Raw genomic sequence first — 18,387 nt, forward strand, 5'->3', positions numbered from 1 at the left:
AAAGAGCGTGTTTAACAGAAACAGTACCCCTTCTTCAACACGAGGGGGCGACTGCTGCTTACCCATCACCCAGAAGCCTGGAGGAAGGGAGGGGCCACCCACGCCACACTGATTTGCTCATCAAAATTCAGTTCAAAGACAAGCTTCTGAAAACCCCAGAGAGAGCGCTGTGGTAGTTTGTGAATCCACCCAACATTTCCAATATCTGACTAGCTAAACTGAGAGAAATCCTAGAAACAGGCAGTTAGTGTAACAGGGCGGCTCCTTGGCTGCCCTGGGGGTGAATTCACTCTTCCATCCCTTCCCAGCCACATGCAGAAGATGGGGGACAGAAAAAGCTCATAACCCACCTCGACCTCTTCACCAAGTTTCCATTCTTCCTTTCCTGTCTCCAGACTCAAAACTCTAGCCTCAGCGACCACAGGGAACTTGCAGTCTACTCTTACCTGACTGGAAAGCCAAGTAAAAACAAAAACAAAAACAAAATAAAGCCAGTGAGTTCTCCCTCGGCTATTTGCCAACCTCACTTCCCAGCTATCCCTTTGCAAAATCGCAGGCTCTCTGAACGGGCAGTGCTCACAGTGCAGTGAGTTTTACTCTTAAATATGCCCCCAGTGAAATGAGGATAATAAAAATCTCCCCGGTTTGAACTTCAAGAGATCTCATTAGGCCCTGGGCGGCTACTGTAATTACCATCGCCATTTTATGAATGTGGAAACTGAGTCTCACCAGGGTCAAGGGGCATACTGTCCAGTTTGCGCTTCTGAAACCTCAGTGTGTCCAGTAGTCGGGCACGGGGTTCAAGACCCCCCAACTCGTCCCACCCTGGCCTAATGAGAGCGCTCTGCTGGGCCTGCTTGGGGGCACGGAGCATTCGTTCTACTTCTAGCCCATAGCTTAGGACTCCTAGGAGGTGGAGGAGGGATCTAGCAGAGAATTCGATGCCCTTTGGGGGTCTTTTAGGAATCCTGGCCACGCTGGGTAAAGAAAAACATGGACCTCCGTGGTGGGGTTAGGGAAGGCGCTCTGGCCAGGGTTACAGGGCCGGGGGCTGCGTTCTGCCACCCGGGCCAAGTGTGAAGCCTTTGAGAACAGAGTCCCAGTCAGTTCCCCAAAAGGGGCTAAGGCCCAACGACGACACAAGAGAGGCCGAGCAGAGGAAGGAGGCGGCCGGAAGGCAGCAGAGGGCGGAAGGCGGTAAAGGAAGAGGCGGCACCAGCAGGCCGCCATGGCGGAGGGGCGTGGTGCCTCCCCGTTTCTCAGCAGCCTCCGCCTAATTTATCCCCCCGTTTCCTTGGGCAGCCTCCCTCCCTTCTCTTCTTCCCCTCCCCTCCCCGCCCCCACCCCCAAGCTTCGGAGCTCCCAGGCTGGCGCCGACTCCACAGCCTCCAGCCTGTGTCCGTGTCCCACACGGGGTCCGAACCTTAATTCCTTCATCCGGGGCCCAGGGCGTTCCGCGCCGGCGCAGTGGCCGTGTGGCAGGAGGCCCCGCCCCGCTCCTGCCCAGCCTGGGGCGGCCCCGCCCTCCCGCGACGGCCATCTTGACTATGGGCGAGCGGGGCGAGCGGGGCGAGCGAGCACTCCACCCACCCTCCACTCGCGCCCTTCCGCCCTGGGTGCCACCTGAAGAGTTCCACTCGCACTTCAGGCTCCTGCTGTCCCTTTTCCCTCCCTACTTGAAGTTCTCCCTCCTGGGCTGCTGTTCTCTGCACAGCCGGTGCTCTTGGCCCAGTTCCCTCACACAAACATCCAGAGTTCCTGAGGAGGGTCCACCCAGGCCCTCAGGATTTGGGGGCAACCCCTTAGGCCTCTTCACAGGAACGAGAGGCGCACTTTGCTGGCTCTCGAAGACAGCTCAGCTCGGGGTTCTGGCCTACGAGAAATGTTCTCTCTAGAGGAAAAAGCAACCAAACAAAACTTGGGGTTACTGTGGCCAGCGCTCTAGGTCCTGGGTGTGAAAAAATGGGGATTCCCCCAGACTTTCCCCTTCAGTGCCTGGGGAGCTTCTGTCCTCTCCTCAGACCTGGGCCCCACCACAGGTGGCTGACTAGCTCTGAGGGTGGGAGAGAAGCACCCGACTCCTCTTGCCTCATTCGGGCAATTTCTTCCCTCGGGGTGGCCCCAAAGGGAAGAGGGAGGCCAGGCCGCCAATTCCCCGAAACCGTCTGTCTGTTGGGGAGGAACAGCCGGTGGGTCCCCGTAACGGAAACTGTTAGAACAACTCGGCGCCTCCACAGAGGAAGCAGATAGAAGAGAGCCGCCCCGCTGGTGGGGTTCTCGTTTCTCAGGATCCGAGGAGCCTGCGGTTTCGGTTATCGGCCGCCCCACGCAGCGCAGCGCAGCGGGAGGGTCCTGGAGTTCGCCCCGGCCACAGCCCGGCGCCGAGGGAGGGGCTTATCTTGCGCCCCAGCTCCTCCAGGGTGGGAACAAAGAGCGATCGCTGGCTATCGCCGGCCCAGCCCGCCCGCCCTGTGTCGGTTGGGGAGGGGGCACCCTATCTTCCGATTCTTTCCAACTCCCCTAGGCCTAGGGGCCTCAGTCGCCCTCACGCTGGTAGTGCTAGGCGTGTGCTGGAGAAGCACGGGAGATGGAGTTTGAGACTAACCCCACGTTGTTGGTTTTTTGTTTTTTTTTGTTTTTGTTTTTTTTTTTTTTTTTTTCAGTAACACGCACGTGTTCGTTTGAGAGCCTTGTGAGTGAGCCCGGGATGTGCTTTCCGGGATCACTCTATTTAGGGATGAGGGGGTATGGGGATCATATGGAGTGCTGCGACTTGAACCCAGGTCATTCCTGGCCAAGTGGCCTGCTTGCTGTACTATTTCTCTGGCCCCCAGGCGTACTTCTGTTAGGGGTCTAAGGTTGTGGCTTTCATCTCTCGAAGTCTGTGAGACTCCAAGCAGCTTTTTGTTTGCAGACCAAATGGGAGACATGAACTGGCCTTGCTTTGTGAATTCACAAGGAAAGAGACATTCATTTCTGACCACCCCCCTTCTGTCCACAAATTCCCTCAATAATCTGTTTGTAAAAAGGACAGGGGTCTCTTGTGACAAGTCAGTATGATTTCTAAAAGCTGAACTGTCTCCCTTTAAGACAGAACTTTGTCCAGACCTTGCCTGCAATTTCTCCTCTCCTTTTCTGCTAACCCACCCCGCCCCCCTCCGGCTCAGTTTCCTGTTTCATTTTCTGCCTCCAGCTTGCTACCTCAGGAAAACAAGGAGATTGAACCTTAGGCTCTCAAATTCCTTCCTTTTCCACTGGAAGACTACCATGTACATTAGGAGGGGGATCTAGGCTGTGAGAAGATTGTGGAGGAGACTAGCTCACTCGCTCGCTCGTTCCTGGCTGCTTTTAAGTCAGCAGTAAAATGGAGCCTGCTTCTGTGCAGGGAGACAGCAAAGCAACCGGTACTGTGGGACTCAGGGAGACAGATATTACCCAGGTCACAAGACTATCCAACTTTACAGCCATCTCCATTAAGAAACATAACACCATCTACCACCAAAAACAATTTATAATACAAATCCCCAAACTAAGTAATATAAACTATCACTTAATAGAATTCTAGATTTTACAACTTTCCTCTTCCTTGAACCTGACTACCTTTTTTTTTTGCCACATCCTACAGTGTTCAGGGCTCTGTGCTCAGGAATGACTCCGGGCAGGGTTTATTTATTTATTTATTTTTATTTTTTTTATTTTTTTATTTTTTTTTTTTTTTTTGGTTTTTGGTTTTTGGGCCACACCCGGCGGTGCTCAGGGGTTACTCCTGGCTGTCTGCTCAGAAATAGCTCCTGGCAGGCACGGGGTACCATATGGGACACCGGGATTCGAACCAACCACCTTTGGTCCTGGATCAGCTCCTTGCAAGGCAAAGGTCGCTGTGCTATCTCTCCGGGCCCTATTTTTATTTTTTGTTTCTGGGTCACACCCGGCAGAACTCAGGAATTACTCCAGGCTCTGCATTCAGAAATCGTCTATGGCAGGCTGGGGGACCATATGGGTGCCTCGAATCAGGTTTCTCCCAGGTTAGCTGCATGCAAGGCAAATGCCTATGGCAGTGCTATCTCTCCCTCCCTCCGATTATATCTTTTTTATTTTTGGGTCACACACAGCAGCGCTCAGGGGTTACTCCTGGTTCTGCGCTAAGAAATCGCCCTTGGCAGACAGGGGGGACCATATGCGATGCCGGGATTCGAACCACCGTCCTTCTGCATGCAAGGCAAACGCCCTTCCTCCTTGCTATCTCTCCGGCCTCTAGATTATATCTAAAGGATTTTATTGGGGCGGGAATGACTGTATAGTGGGTAGGGTTCTTGCCTTGCATGTGGCCAAAATGAGTTATTAGATACTGGCACCCCAGATAGTATCCTGATCACTGCCAGGAATTGATGCCTTAGTACACGGTTTGAAGTCCTAAGTGGGCCCGGAGAGATAGCACAGTGGCGTTTGCCTTGCAAGCGCCGATCCAGGACCAAAGGTGGTTGGTTCGAATCCCGGTGTCCCATATGGTCCCCCGTGCCTGCCAGGAGCTATTTCTGAGCAGACAGCCAGGAGTAACCCCTGAGCATCGCCGGGTGTGGCCCCCAAAAAAAATTAAAAATAAAAAAGAAGTCCTGAGCACTGCCAGTATGTTGCTCCTCTACCAAAACAAACAAGCAAAAACAAAAAAAAATTTTTTTGGGGGGGGCCACACCTGGCGGTGCTCAGGTGTTACTCCTAGCTGTCTGCTCAGAAATAGCTCCTGGCAGGCACAGGGGACCATATGGGACACTGAGATTTGAACCAACCACCTTTGGTCCTGGATCGGCTGCTTGCAAGGCAAACACCGCTGTGAGATCTCTCCCGGCCCGCAAAAACAAATTTTATAGTGCTTAATATAATACGTTTGAAAAAAGGGTAATAAGTATGCTCACACTTGAGGTAGAGAAGGTAATTTGGTAATTCTCATGGAGTATTAACCTGGAGCAAACTGACAACTCATTCTTTAGTTATCTTGCCTTATTCTTGCTTCTTGCCATTGGAGATGGTCTTGGTCACAGCTGGGCAGAACTGCCCTCTCTTTTCTCAGTTCAGTTTTCACACATTGAACTTTTTATGGCTCCTCTACTCTTATGGAAATGATGAGCCAGGAGTAACCCCTGAGCTGGCCTGGGCATGGCTTTGAAGCTATACTATTATGGAATGAAAATGACCACATTGGGGGCCATAGAAATAACATGGAGGTAGGGCATTAGCCTTGCATGCAGGACAGTGGTTCGAATCCCGGGATCTCATATAGTCCCCAAGCCTGCCAGGAGCAATTTCTGAGCATAGAGCCAGGGGTAACCCCTGACCACTGCCTGGTGTGCCCCCCCCAAACAAAAACAAAAAAAGAAAATGACCACATTGGCCTCTGATACTCTTCCTGCCAATAGTTTGTAGGCAGGGTTCATGCCAGAGATGACAGGTACCGGTGCCCTATCACAACCTTTTCTTTTGCTTCTTGGGCCACACCCAGTGATGCTCAGGGGTTACTCCTGGCTATGCGCTCAGAAATCACTCCAGGCTTGGGGGACCATATGGGATGCTAGGATTCGAACCACCACTGCACATCTGTCCTGGATTTGCTGCGTGCAAGGCAAATGCCTTACCTCTGTGCTATCGGTCTGGCCTCACCCTACCACAACTTTATGCTACTTTTTACTTTGGATAAGTGGGCATTCAATGTCAGTTTCCAAGGATGTTGGAATGGCATTTCAATCTTGGACATTTTTGACTTCTTGTTTCATTTGGAGAGACCCTTGTACCCTAGGAAATGCTGTCCTGCCTCCCACTTAAAGGAATTAAAGCCCAAAGCCCATGGACACTTCTTTTAGTTTAGTAAGTTAGTTACAAAACCTTTTTGGGGGGTGAGGGTGGCACACCCGGCAGTGCTCGAAAGTTACTCCTGGCTCTGCGCTGAGAAATCGCTCTTGGCAGGCTCAGGGGACCATATGGGATGCCGGATCGAAACTGAGTCAGTACTGAGTCAGCAGCGTGCAAGGAAAATGCCCTACCACTGTGCTATATCACTCCAGCCCAGTAGTTTGAAAACCTTGACTCCACTGAGCGGTCTAGTGGAATGAGCCTTATCCAGAGCCTTAGACACTTGGGGATGGCAGTGGCCATAAGGCAAGAGAACCAATGAGGTTGAAAGTATTGTTTAGGGGCTGGGAGAGATAACATGGAGGTAAAGCGTTTGCCTTGCATGCGGAAGGACGGTGGTTCAAATCCCAGCATCCCATATGGTCCCCCCAATCTGCCAGGAGTGATTTCTGAGTGTAGAGCCAGGAGTAACCCCTGAGCGCTGCCGGGTGTGACTATATATAGTTTAGGTCTCACTTGGCAGCTCTCCAGCTATGAAAGAAGGTTAAGGTTATTTGGGAGAACTGGAGGGGGAGGAGCCTGAGAAAAGAAATGCTCCCCATACCACCACACCCGTGGGTTCTCTAGTGGGAGGTTCTCTACTTCTCAAAAGCAAATTACTCATGCTCAGTGACTAGCAGGTCTCTCAACATGAAGACTCCAGTTAGAAACTGGAGAAAGTTCGGTTTCTCTTGCATTGCAGAACAGATGAAAGGTACCTAGGAAAGCAAACTCCTCAGTGATGCTCCAAATACAGCCCAGAAATAGGATTTCTAGACTAGAAAATGTTGGGTTCTTTTTGGCGGCACTCGGGTTACTCCCAGCTCTGTGTTCAGAAATCACTCCTGACAGGCTCAGGGAACCATGGGATGCTGAGGATCGAACCTGGATTGGCCATGTGCAAACGCCCTATCGCCATGCTATTACTCTGGTCCCTAGACTAGAAAATGAAATTTAAGGGGATCCAAGGAAAAAATAAACGAAAGCAATTTTCATCAAAATATAGATCTGGAAAGCTTTTTTTCTAGGAGTCCTAGGAAAGTATCACAGTGAAAAAATTTATTCCCCCCTCTATTCATTACTGTCTCTAACTCAAATATTTATAACCATACTATTGACATCTTATCAAAACTATTATAAGTGAGGCCAGAGCAATTAGCACAGCCGTAGGGCATTCGTTTGCCTTGCACGTGGCCAACACAGAACGAACCCCGATTTGATTCCCAGCATCCCATATGGTCCCCTGAGCCTGCCAGGAGCAATTTCTAGCTCAGAGCCAGGAATAACCCTTGAGTGCTGCCAGGTGTGACCCCAAACCAAAAAACTATTCCAAGTATTTTTTGGGGGGAAGCTACACCTGACAGTTTTCAGAGCACAGTTCTGGTGGGACTTGGGGAACCTTATAGGGGTGCTGGGAATCAGACCTGGGTTGGCAAGTATCTTATCTACTGTTCTGTTTTCTGAACTCATTAGGCTGTTACTCCTGGTATCAGGGCATCTTGTTTCCACATCTGTAAAACGGAAGCCAGAATACTGACCTCACAGGTTTGGGTTTGTAGGATTATTTGGCTGGCACATAAGTAGGTATTCAAGAGATATATGTGTCTAGCTGAAACAGCCATTTAGAAACATTTCTTTCAGGGCCAGATCGGTAGCACAATGGGTAGAACATTTGCCTTGCACATGGCCAACCCGGGTCAGATCCCCGGCATCCCACATGGTCCCTTGAACCTGCCAAGGGTCTTTTTTTTTTTGAGCCACACCCAGCGGCACTTAGGGGTTACTCCTGGCTCTAGACTCAGAAATTGCTCCTGGCAGGCTCCGGAGACCATATAGAATGTCAGGGATCAAACCCAGATCCATCCCGGGTCTGCCGCATGCAAGGCAAATGCCCTATGGCGGTTATTGCTTCAGGCCCCTCCCAAGGGTAATTTCTGAGTATAGAGTCAGGAGTAATTCTATTTTTTTTGGGGGGGGCACACCCAGTGCCGCTCAGGGGTTACTCCTGGCTCAGAAATCGCTCCTGGCTTGGGGGACATATGGGATGGCGGGGGAGCAAACCGCGGTCAGTCCTAGGCTAGCTCTTGCAAGGCAGACACTTTACCTCTAGTGCCACCACTCCGAACCCTTGTTTTTTTTTAAATTTGTTTTTTGGGTAACACCCGACAGCGCTCAGGGGTTACTCCTAGCAGGCATGGAGGACCATATGGGATGCTGGAGATCGAACCTATGTCCTGGGTCAGCCGACTAAAAGGAAAATGCTCTACCACTGTGCTACCACTCCGGCCCCCCACATTTTTTTTTTGTTTGTTTGTTTTTGGGCCACTCCTGGCTCTGTTTGCTCTCAGAAATCGCTTCTGGTGGGTTCAAGGGACCATATGGAATGCCAGGGATTGAACCTGGGTCCATTCTGGGTCAGTAGCGTGCAAGGCAAACGCTCCACCACTGTGCTATCACTCCAGCCCCAAGACAGGGCATTTTAGCCTGGGCTGTTTAAACTTCCAAAGATATCAAGAAGACAGCTGAGGGGCCAGAGCAATGGCACAGTGGTAGGGCATTTGCCTTGCAAGCAGCAGACCCCGCGGTTCGATCCCCAGGCGTCCTATATGGTTTTCCAAGCCAGGAGCAATTTCTGAGCGTATAGCCAGGAGTAACCGCTGAGTGTCACCAAGTGTGGCTCCCCACACCAAAAGACAGCTGAATGCATTAATTTAGAATAGTGAGAACTAATCTGGAGAAATAAATGGTCTCCAAACCAAGCACTGCCAGAATGACCTGAGTACAGAGCTACAGGTAAGCTCTGACCACTACAAGGTGTTGCCCCAAACAAAAAAATTTTGGGGGGCCGGCGAGGTGGCACTAGAGGTAAGGTGTCTGCCTTGCAAGCGCTAGCCAAGGAAGGACCGTGGTTCGATCCCCTGGTGTCCCATATGGTCCCCCCAAGCCAGGGACAATTTCTGAGCGCTTAGCCAGGAGTAACCCCTGAGCATCAAATGGGTGTGGCCCAAAAAAACAAACAAAAAAAATTTTTTTTTGGTGTTTGGGCCACACTCAGCAGTGCTCAGGGCTTACTACTGGTGGTCTCAGGATCATATGGGATGCTAGAAACTGAACCTGGGTTCACAATTTTTTTCAAGTTTCACCCATTTCTTTATCTAAAGCCCATTGATTTCAAGAGGATAACGTCCTTCTTATCCCTAGAATTCCTCTTGCCAGTGAAACCATCTCAGTACTTTCTTAGATTTGGAATGAAATGGGAACATGAAATGGGTACAGAAATGAAGAGATTCAGGGTATTAAAGCGAAGGCACCAAAGCACATTTGAGAGCCCTACTTTCCTCCCACAATGGGGAAAATTTTCAGAGTTTAAAAATAGTAAAAAGCCTCACAAACGTCTTACCAAGATTTAATGTACATTTATTCTTAACACGTGGAACATATAGTATAAAGATTTCATACTGAATAAATGATATTCATTAAGCCAAAAAAGGAAAAAAGGAGGAATTTACATCAAGTTTTAGCTACATTGTTTGAAATACAAATATGCAGATTTTATCACTGAAAAAATCTCAATTGTGTTTCTTCATCAGGAACTTCAACTGAACCTAGAACTTTTTCACACCTCGATTAGAAAGAAAACAGAACAAAACAAAAACCCAGAAAAAATAAAACTATAAGTTGATTGGCTGCTGAGACAGCAAGGACTTTTTACAGAGACCTGTACAGCATCGCACCAAGAGGGTCGATGTCTGGCAAGAGATTAAATAGCTGTGTCTCGCTTTGTGCAGGTCACCAACTTATTAACTCGTCATACTATAAAGGGGTAGCTGGGAGGGGGACCAAACTGTGGGGCTCCAAGGGTATGTGCAATGTACAACATCATATATATACACACGTGGCAGCGCAGCCGCTGCAGCTAAAGGTTAAAACCAGTTCTAAGAGGTGATCTCAGGGTTATTCATACAATCAAGGAGGAGAGAAAGAGGTCAGGGTGTTGTAGGTTCACACATGATACTTTGGGGGAAAAGCCTTTTTTTTTTCTCCTCAACGTTTAACTAAAAACATTTTTAAAAACTACAGCTTGCTGCTGACCCAGCGTTTTCTCTTGTTTCCATGTGAGACATTATTATTACAGTATGTTTACAGTATCAGGTGTACAGTACAGTACATGAAAGGGTCTACACTCTACTGCACAGGCCTCTCCAGTGAACAGGGTCTGTTCACAACTGCGAACTTCTCAGCTCCTGCAAGATTGTGAATGTACAATAAACCACGCACAGTTCAGCAGTCATCTTTTTTGTCCTTCAGAGGTTTTTTTTTTTTGTGTTTTTCCTTTTTTTTAACCATTAAAAAGTTATGAAATGAGGCATCCCGTTGATGCAAGAGCCGGGAAAGCCATTTTATTTTACTTTTTTTTCCCCAAACTCACTGTAAACGACAGTAACTTTGGTTAAAATAAAAAAGTCTTCTATGTAGGCAGAGCTTTGTCTTTTCAAATAGGTTTGGGTCCTGAGGGGAGTAAGGTGAGGACAAGGAACAGAAAGGTGTGGGAAGGGAGGGCAGAGGAACAAGAAACAGGAGAGACTTTTTTCCCCAAGGGAGAAGCTGGACAGCACAGGGTAAACTGGATTCTGAGGTGGTTTTGCATAAATAAAGGGCAACAGTCAGTTTCTAAGTTCTCCACACGCGCACACACACACAGGGAGGGAGGTGTCCCACGGCTGTCATGACTGGCCAATCAAAAACAGTACATCACAAATGACTTGTGAAACCAATGAGTTCATCAATGGTGATACCGAGATGTCCAACAGCCGTGATTCGTACAGCGTGAACTCTGAGTGGTTCTCGTCCACCTTGGCCAGGGCCAGCAGCGCACGGGCAGCTCGCCGCATCATGTCCACACTAGTTGGCTCAAAGGGTGGGTTCTGCATATGGAGCAGGCTAGCCTGGCTCTGCTGGAATTGTGTAGCAGCGAGGCTGTCCTCCAAGAAGCCCAAGAGGTTACCAATGCTGCCCTTCTGTACTGCAATGGCACGGGCTGCCAGGCTGTCACCCTGTGCCAGGTTGGCCAACAGTACCACAGCCATCTCCCGGCATACCGGGTTCTTTCGGTCACTGAGGAAGCGCACCATGGTGCTATACAACTTCTCCAGACGACTGAAGGGGGGTGTGGCCAGGATCAGGTCCACATTGTTGTCCTGGATACTGAGTTTACTGAGGGTTTCCAAGACCAGTCTCTGGGGGGAGAGGACAGCATTGGGGCCCAGGGTCGAGAAAGGGTCCTGGGCTTCAGCTGAAGGGCAGACTGCCCAGTGAAGGAGTCCATCCAGGACAGGCAGACAAATGCTCTCTGGATATGGGGAGAGGTCCAACTGCCCCGAGATGTTGGCGAGCGTGACCAAGGTGTTTTCCCGGAGCATCTCCAAGCAGTCCCACCACCACTCTACCTTGTTGCAGCTCACCCCTTGGTCCTGCTCCTCCTCCTTCTCATAAGTTAGTGGTGCCTGCTTCCGTTCTGGATGTTTGTGATGTAGTAGAATCAGCTTGCCCAGAATCAGCAGCAGCCCTGGGTGTTTGGACATCTCAAAGTCGTTACCTGGCACAAACGACAGGCTTCGGATGGTATTGGAGACACAGACACAGCGCTTGGCAAGGGAATCCTGCCAGTCCAGAAGGGTACACAGTGGGGTTTCATCTTTACTGTGAGGTTCATCCTCTAGGATCTTGATGTTCCGATGGCTCTGTGCTGGACTGATGCTGAATGGAAACTTGCTGCTCTCCTTGGTTGCTTCTGCATTCTTAGCTCCCTCTTCGGTCAATGTGCTAGACCGGCTGGACAACATGTCATCCATAGTGGCTGTGATCCGTTTTTCTGGAAGGCCATCTAGTGGGGGCCCCTCCTGCTCTGTTGTCCCTGGCATATTCTCCATGGCTATGACATGTTTCCGGGGGACTGGTGGGCAGGACCCCTGAGGCCGGGTAGGCAGCAGCTCTGTCTTGCTCTCAAAGTGGGTCTGGATATGCTCAGTGGTGTCTCCTCCACCAATCCGCCAGTGCAGCAGGCCACTGTCAAATTCCTGTACTCGCCCAAGCTTATCAGAGCAGTCAACCACAAACGGGTCGTTCTTCTGCACAATTTTAACTGGAAGCTTATCAAACTTACTAATTAGTTTTTCCTCACTATTCTCTGAGGCTTCCTTATCCTTGCCAGAAAAGGCCATCTCTTCATCATTTTCAGCTACTTCTTCCTCTTCTTCCTCTTCTAGGTTAGGACCTAGAAGATCTTCCTCCTCTTCCCCCTCTACAGGGGCTGGACTAGATGCTTTGCTAAATCTCCCAGGGTCCAGTAGTGTTCTCTGCCCTGGGTCACCCACCTCATACTCCTTTAAAATGCCAAAGATCTCAATCAGGCAACGTCGGAAATATTCCACAAGAAGCTCTAGCAACCCTGGGAGCTAAAAGATAAAGAGGAGAAAATAAATTGAGAAAAAGAAAACAAAAAAAACCCTTAGATGTGAGAGCCCTCCCAAAAGATTCATTTCTTCCTCAAAGCTTAGTCATTGATATCATTGGGAGAAGCTGAATTGTTCCTTCTCATCCATACTAAGTACCAACCTACTATCACTTAAGTATCCTCACAATAGGATGAAAACTATGAACAGCTCTGCATCTTACCTACCAGGTTATCAATCTCTCAGTCTCCCTTTTCCCAACCCAGTTACTTTTCTACACCAAGCCCAATTTCCTATATATGGTTCCTGCTACTTTCCCTTTAAAGACACTGTCTTTCTACATGATAATGCTGTAAGTGAGCCTGAGTTTATGCAAGACAAGAGCTTCCAAAAGGAATCTGGACTATGCTGTATGGTTAGGTGTGTTCATATGCTCTCTTCTCTAAGCTCCCAATATTTCATGAATCATGCTCAATAGTCTTTTCTGGAATTAGCCATATGATTTAAATTGTAGCTTTTCCACCTTTCCACTGGAAACCCTGAAAACTCCTAAACTTTAGAAGATTGTTCTGAAGCCTTAAAAGGAGTTATGTCAAATGCCTGGTAAATAAAACTTGCTCAATCAATATTTGATTGATTCCTTCTATTTCTCGTGGGAGAAAATAATATGTAAGGACATAAAAGTCAAGTTTTAGAATAAAAAGACTATTTTTTTTTTTTTGGTTTTTGGGCCACACCCTGTGACGCTCAGGGGTTACTCCTGGCTATGCGCTCAGAAGTTGCTCCTGGCTTCTTGGGGGACCATATGGGACGCCGGGGAATCGAACCACAGTCCGTCCTAGGCTAGCGCAGGCAAGGCAGGCACCTTACCTCCAGCGCCACCGCCCGGCCCCATAAAAAGACTATTAAGAGCTATGACAATCTGGGAAAGAATCATTTATAAATACATTTACCTTAGAAGGTTATTATGAAACAAATAGTAAGGATTTTTGGGACAAAGTGGGGAATGATTAACTATAATACACTCTTCACCCCCCACAATAGATAAACATAGTGATAAGGATTATCAAATAAAAGAGTAGAATAGTTTAGCAGAAACATCCCAGCCTTTGAAAAAACTCAAGGCACACCTTTTTTTGTTTTATTTATTTTTTGTTTTTGGGTTACACCTGGTGATGCTCAGGGGCTACTCCTGGCTAGGTGCTCAGAAATCGCTCCTGCTTTGGGGGACCATATAGGACGCTGGGGATCGAAACAAGGTCTGCCCTGGGTCAGCTGCGTGCAAGGCAAATGCCCTACCGCTGCACTATCGCTCTGGTCCCATCAAGGTACATCTTTGAGTTTTCCAGAGACCATACCTGGTAGTGCTCAAGGGACCAAATGAGGATGCTGGGGATTAAACTCACATTCGTCATGTGCAAGGCAAACACATTATCTGCTGTATTGTTTCTGACCCTTTAAGGTACTTGTCATGTACATATCCAGAGAGATAGTACAGGGGTTAAAGTGCTTAATGAGTATAGGGCCAACCTCAATTCAACCCCCTGTACCACATTATGATCCCCTGAACACCAACAGGAATAATGCCTGAAGTAATAATGCCAGGAGTAACCTTAAATATCACTGGATCTGGTCTCAGTCCCCCAGCCCTACCAAAATTTAAGTTTGCTCACTGTAAAAACTATAGGTTCTTCTTGGTAGAAAATATGATGTCCTCACTAACATCAACTGACTCTTCTGCACTTTTTACCTTTAAGTGATTACAGTGGGTAGGACATTTTTTCTGCCTTGCACGCATTCAACCTGAGTTCAATCCCTAGCATCCCATATGGTCTCCACAAGCCCACCAGGAGTGGTCCCAAAACAAAAATCCAAAAGTTTCTCCCTAATTTCCTTCGAAGTCAACCCTACATTGTTTTCTGTATTGTGGGCCCATGGCAAAGGCCAATTACTGGCAGAGAATCAAAGCATTGGCATGAAAAATACCAGCAAGTGATAGCATATGTCAGAGAAGAGATGTGGCCATGTTGGCTGAGACTACCTTAATTCCTTCACTTAGCATTATTAATTTCAAGACTCCAGATTCTCCCAAACTTCCCCTGGTATTTGTTCTCACCTGACTGAGGTTGAAGGTCATGATGCTATTGTCATCATATAGCAGGATGTTGATGGTGTCTAATGCCCACGTGCTCTCTGCCAGCAATCCAGACTTGAGGGACATCATTACCCGCCATGCCTCTGGGGTTCCTGAAATAAATCACCATATGGACCATCCCTACTCCCAGTATTAGCCCATTCTAAAGATCACATATGGTAGGAAAGAGGTTCTTATTTGGTAGATGGTACCAATTTATCATTTTAAGACTTCTAGGTTTTCTGAGGACCATCACCACATGATGATTACTTCCAGTAAAGTCTGAGATCAGTTGATTCCTTCTTACCCAAAGATTTTGGCTTTAGACATTTTTTTGAGATTCTGTGGTTTAAAATGCTATTAATGTCCCTAACCCAGGTCCCCAACTTGCACAGATCAGTTGATTTTGGCTCTTTTTAGCCAACAATTGACTAGCTTTAACTTTACAATGAATATAAGGATGGAGAGAACAATGGGAAGTAAGCCAATCAGAGGGTCTTCTTACCGATGTCTTTCATCGTGAGTCGCCGCCTCTGCTTCAACACAGGTTGTGTGGCTTCAACAGAGCCAGGTGGGAAGGTGATGTCCCGCCGTATCATGGGAGGTTGCACAGGGGCAGGTGCTATGTGTGAGGCAGGTACTGGAGGACCTGCCTTCTGCATCTTCATCCCAGAGTGCAGGAATGGAGACTTGCTTGGAGAGGTACGATTCTCCATTGGACGGGGCAGGGGAGCGGGGCTAGATACCTGAGGAATGTGATTCTGCATGCTTGGTGGGGGCTGGTAGTTGGATGGAGGGGGCCTTGTCATGGGGGGCACAGGAGCAGATGGGCCATATGGGGGTTGGCGTGTGCCATGGGAAGGCCATGGACCTTCATGGTTGGCCCTCTGATCTGTGTGCAGCATTTCATCTGTTCGGTTCACACCATGATAGGCAGGGCCCTGGGGGGCAGAACCTGTGTTCTGCCTATTGGCGTAATTGTAGGTCATGTCATTACGACCCTGCCACATAGTGCCTTGCTGAGCAACCTCAGCCGATCCCTGTATGGGACCACCCATCATTTGTGGTGGTATGTTCTGCTGGGCAGTAGAGCCAGGGGGTGCAGAGACACGGTCTCGGCCAAATTGGAATGGAAACTGGTTCTGAGGGCCGCCTGCTGGTCGGCGCTCAGCAGCAGCTGTGGCAGTGGCAGGATAGGCATTGCCATACTGGTTGTACACATCTTGCTGAGAGGAAGGCTGGGCAGCTTGTTGCTGGCTGGAGGGCTGGGGCTGGGCAGGGGGCAACTGCTGCTGCTGGGCCTGCCCCTGCCCCGTGCTGTATGGCACGCTGTACATCTCTCCTTCATGTCGCTTGGTAGGAGGACCATAAGTGCCATCCATTGGCCGCTTGTAATTCTAAGATGGGGCAAGTTGAAGGAAAATTAATATGACACTCAGGGACCCAAGACCCACAGTTTAAACCAGTAATTGGGTGGCTATACCTTAGAATTTGGGGAAACAAAGAAATCACTGTTAGAAAGTATCTTTTGGGGGCCGGAGAGATAACACGGAGGTAAGGCATTTGCCTTTTATGCAGAAGGATGGTGGTTCGAATCCCATATGTTCCCCTGTGCCTGTCAGGGGTGACTTCTGAGCATAGTGCAAAGAGTAACCCCTGAGCGCTGCCGGGTGTGACCCAAAAATCGGAAAAATAAAAAAAAAAGTTATCTTTTGAACATGTTTTCTGAATTTGCTCTCTAGCTCATCTGTACTCTAAATAGAAAAAGGTAGACAAGCTCAAAAAAATAAAATCAAAATAAGGGCTATTTCAAAGCCTTTTGGAGAACTTGTAAGATTAGGCTGTAAGGAAGCAAGTGTGCTTTCTGGTTTTTTTGGATGAGAAATAAACATTAAAATATCAAGTAAGTGGGGCCAGAGAGATAGCATGGAGGTAAGGCGTTTGCCTTTCATGCAGAAGGTCATCAGTTCGAATCTGGCGTCCCATATGGTCCCCTGCGCCTGCCAGGAGCAATTTCTGAGCATGGAGCCAGGAGTTTCCCCTGAGCACTGCCGGGTGTGACCCAAAAACCACACAAAAAAAATCAAGAAAGCATCTTGTTCTCTGTTTTGGAAATAGCTTTCAATGGGAGTCTGTGTCAGTTCCCTTCATAGTCGAATTCCTTACCTGCTGCTGCTGTTGCTGCTGATACATTGTGGTCTGCTGGCTTGGGAAGGGGCTGCTGGAAGGGGTGCCTTGAGTGGAAAACTGATTGCCATAGGAATCATGTCTGCAGCAAAGAGAGAAAAGATGAGGGTGGGAAATAGCAGAATGAGCCTCCTTAACACTGAGACTAGATTTACTTACCGTTGTTGTTGCTGCTGCTGCTGCTGCTGCTGTGGAGGGTAGCGACTGGGAGAATACATCCCCGAATCTGGGTTGGAAGGCATGAGATTCGGTTGTGGAGCTCCAGTCCCCATGTTACCCTCAGGTCCTATTCCAGGCTCCGTTCTAAACATAATGGAAAAACAGGTTGAGTCTACTATAGCTGTAGGGTACTAGGGCAGGACAGGAATGGAACAGATGGGGTCATGCTTACCTCACTCTGTCATAAGGAGCTCCATAGGGGTAGTGCTGTCGAGGTCCCATTGCCACATTTCCCAGCCCAGGGCCAGCAGCTCGGCTGTAAGGATCCCCCATCCCACCATTGGGGCCCTGTCCTGACGACATGAAGGGATCACTCCCTGGAGCTAAATGCAGAAAGAAAGGCAATGAGCAAACTAGAGTTCAGCAAGCCTAGCAACCCACATTCCATCAGGCCCAAAGACCCAGGCCCTCTTCAGAGTTTGACTCCGTTCCTATTATTTTCCTAACGAATTCAAGAGAGGTCAAACTAACACATGTTTGTATTTTTTGTTTGTTTGATTTGGGTCCTACCCAGTGGTGTTCAGGGCTTGTTCCTGGCAGGTTTGGGGGGATTGAACATGGGTTGGTGTGTGCAAGACAGATGCCTTACACACTGTACTATCGCTCCAGCCTCAGAACACATATGTTACAGGGTGACAAGGTAATGCCAGAAAGAGGAAAATAAGAAAGGAGTTAGGGATAAAGAGAGATAGTGGTTAGGTCCAGAAATGGCTTATATTATTCATCTATTTACTTCTTCTGGGACCTCTACCCTGCTTTGACTGTTGGCCCAATGAGCCAAAGCTGGTAGTGGTTATTAAAAAATAAAATAAACCAGGGGCCGGAGAGATAGCACAGCAGTAGGGCATTTGCCTTGCGCAGTCGATCGATCCAGGACTGACGGTGGTTCAAATCCCGGCATCCCAAATGGTCCCCTGTGCTTGCCAGGAGCGATTTCTGAGTGCAAAGCCAGAAATTAATCCCTGAGCGATGCGGGTGTGACCCAACAAAACAAAACAAACACAAACAAAAACCCAACACCATAAATCTCTCTCAAGATAGCCTCCTACCTTCCCTGTTTTCATGATGTCATCTTTAAGGGCAAAGGCAACATTGTAATATTGATTACCTTTCCTCATGCTGCTGTAAGGATCCTTATTTGGCTCATAGGACATGCGCCCCATCATGTCAGAGGTATTCATACTGGGTTGGTACCCAGGGTTTGGAGTCATGGAATTCCGCTTCTGGAATGTGGGGTCACTTCCATCAGGAAAGGCATCTTGGATCCCAACCGAATTGCTCCTGCTCCAGAATAAGAAAAGCCAATTAACATAAAAATGAAAGCCAATTAATGCAATTCTATTTGGACACATGGGAGTCACTGTTGGGAAGGTAGAACAGGGACCACTTCGGCCATGCAAGAGAATTTTCACTTCTGCCCAAGGTCACCTCTTAAGTCAGTAATTCTCAACCGAGTCTTCAGAATTATCTCATAGAAACTGAGGTGAAAATTGTGCAAATGAGGAGCCACAG

General features: G+C 48.5%; 1 protein-coding gene across 1 annotated transcript in view; it reads right to left on the minus strand.

Annotated features, from left to right (window-relative positions):
• Nucleotides 1-9,279: 9,279 nt before the first annotated feature.
• Nucleotides 9,280-18,387, minus strand: part of ARID1A (AT-rich interaction domain 1A) — a 104,142-nt gene continuing 95,034 nt past the window's right edge. The window contains exons 14-20 of the mRNA XM_049775150.1: nt 17,984-18,156; nt 17,048-17,198; nt 16,816-16,959; nt 16,636-16,738; nt 14,975-15,866; nt 14,452-14,582; nt 9,280-12,338 (exon numbers count right to left, since the gene is read on the minus strand). Of these exons, the coding sequence (XP_049631107.1) occupies nt 10,608-12,338; nt 14,452-14,582; nt 14,975-15,866; nt 16,636-16,738; nt 16,816-16,959; nt 17,048-17,198; nt 17,984-18,156 (3,325 nt within the window). The 3' untranslated portion in view covers nt 9,280-10,607. The remainder of the gene's footprint in view (nt 12,339-14,451; nt 14,583-14,974; nt 15,867-16,635; nt 16,739-16,815; nt 16,960-17,047; nt 17,199-17,983; nt 18,157-18,387) is intronic.

This window comes from Suncus etruscus, chromosome 6, assembly GCF_024139225.1.
Source record: "Suncus etruscus isolate mSunEtr1 chromosome 6, mSunEtr1.pri.cur, whole genome shotgun sequence".
NCBI lineage: Eukaryota > Metazoa > Chordata > Mammalia > Eulipotyphla > Soricidae > Suncus > Suncus etruscus.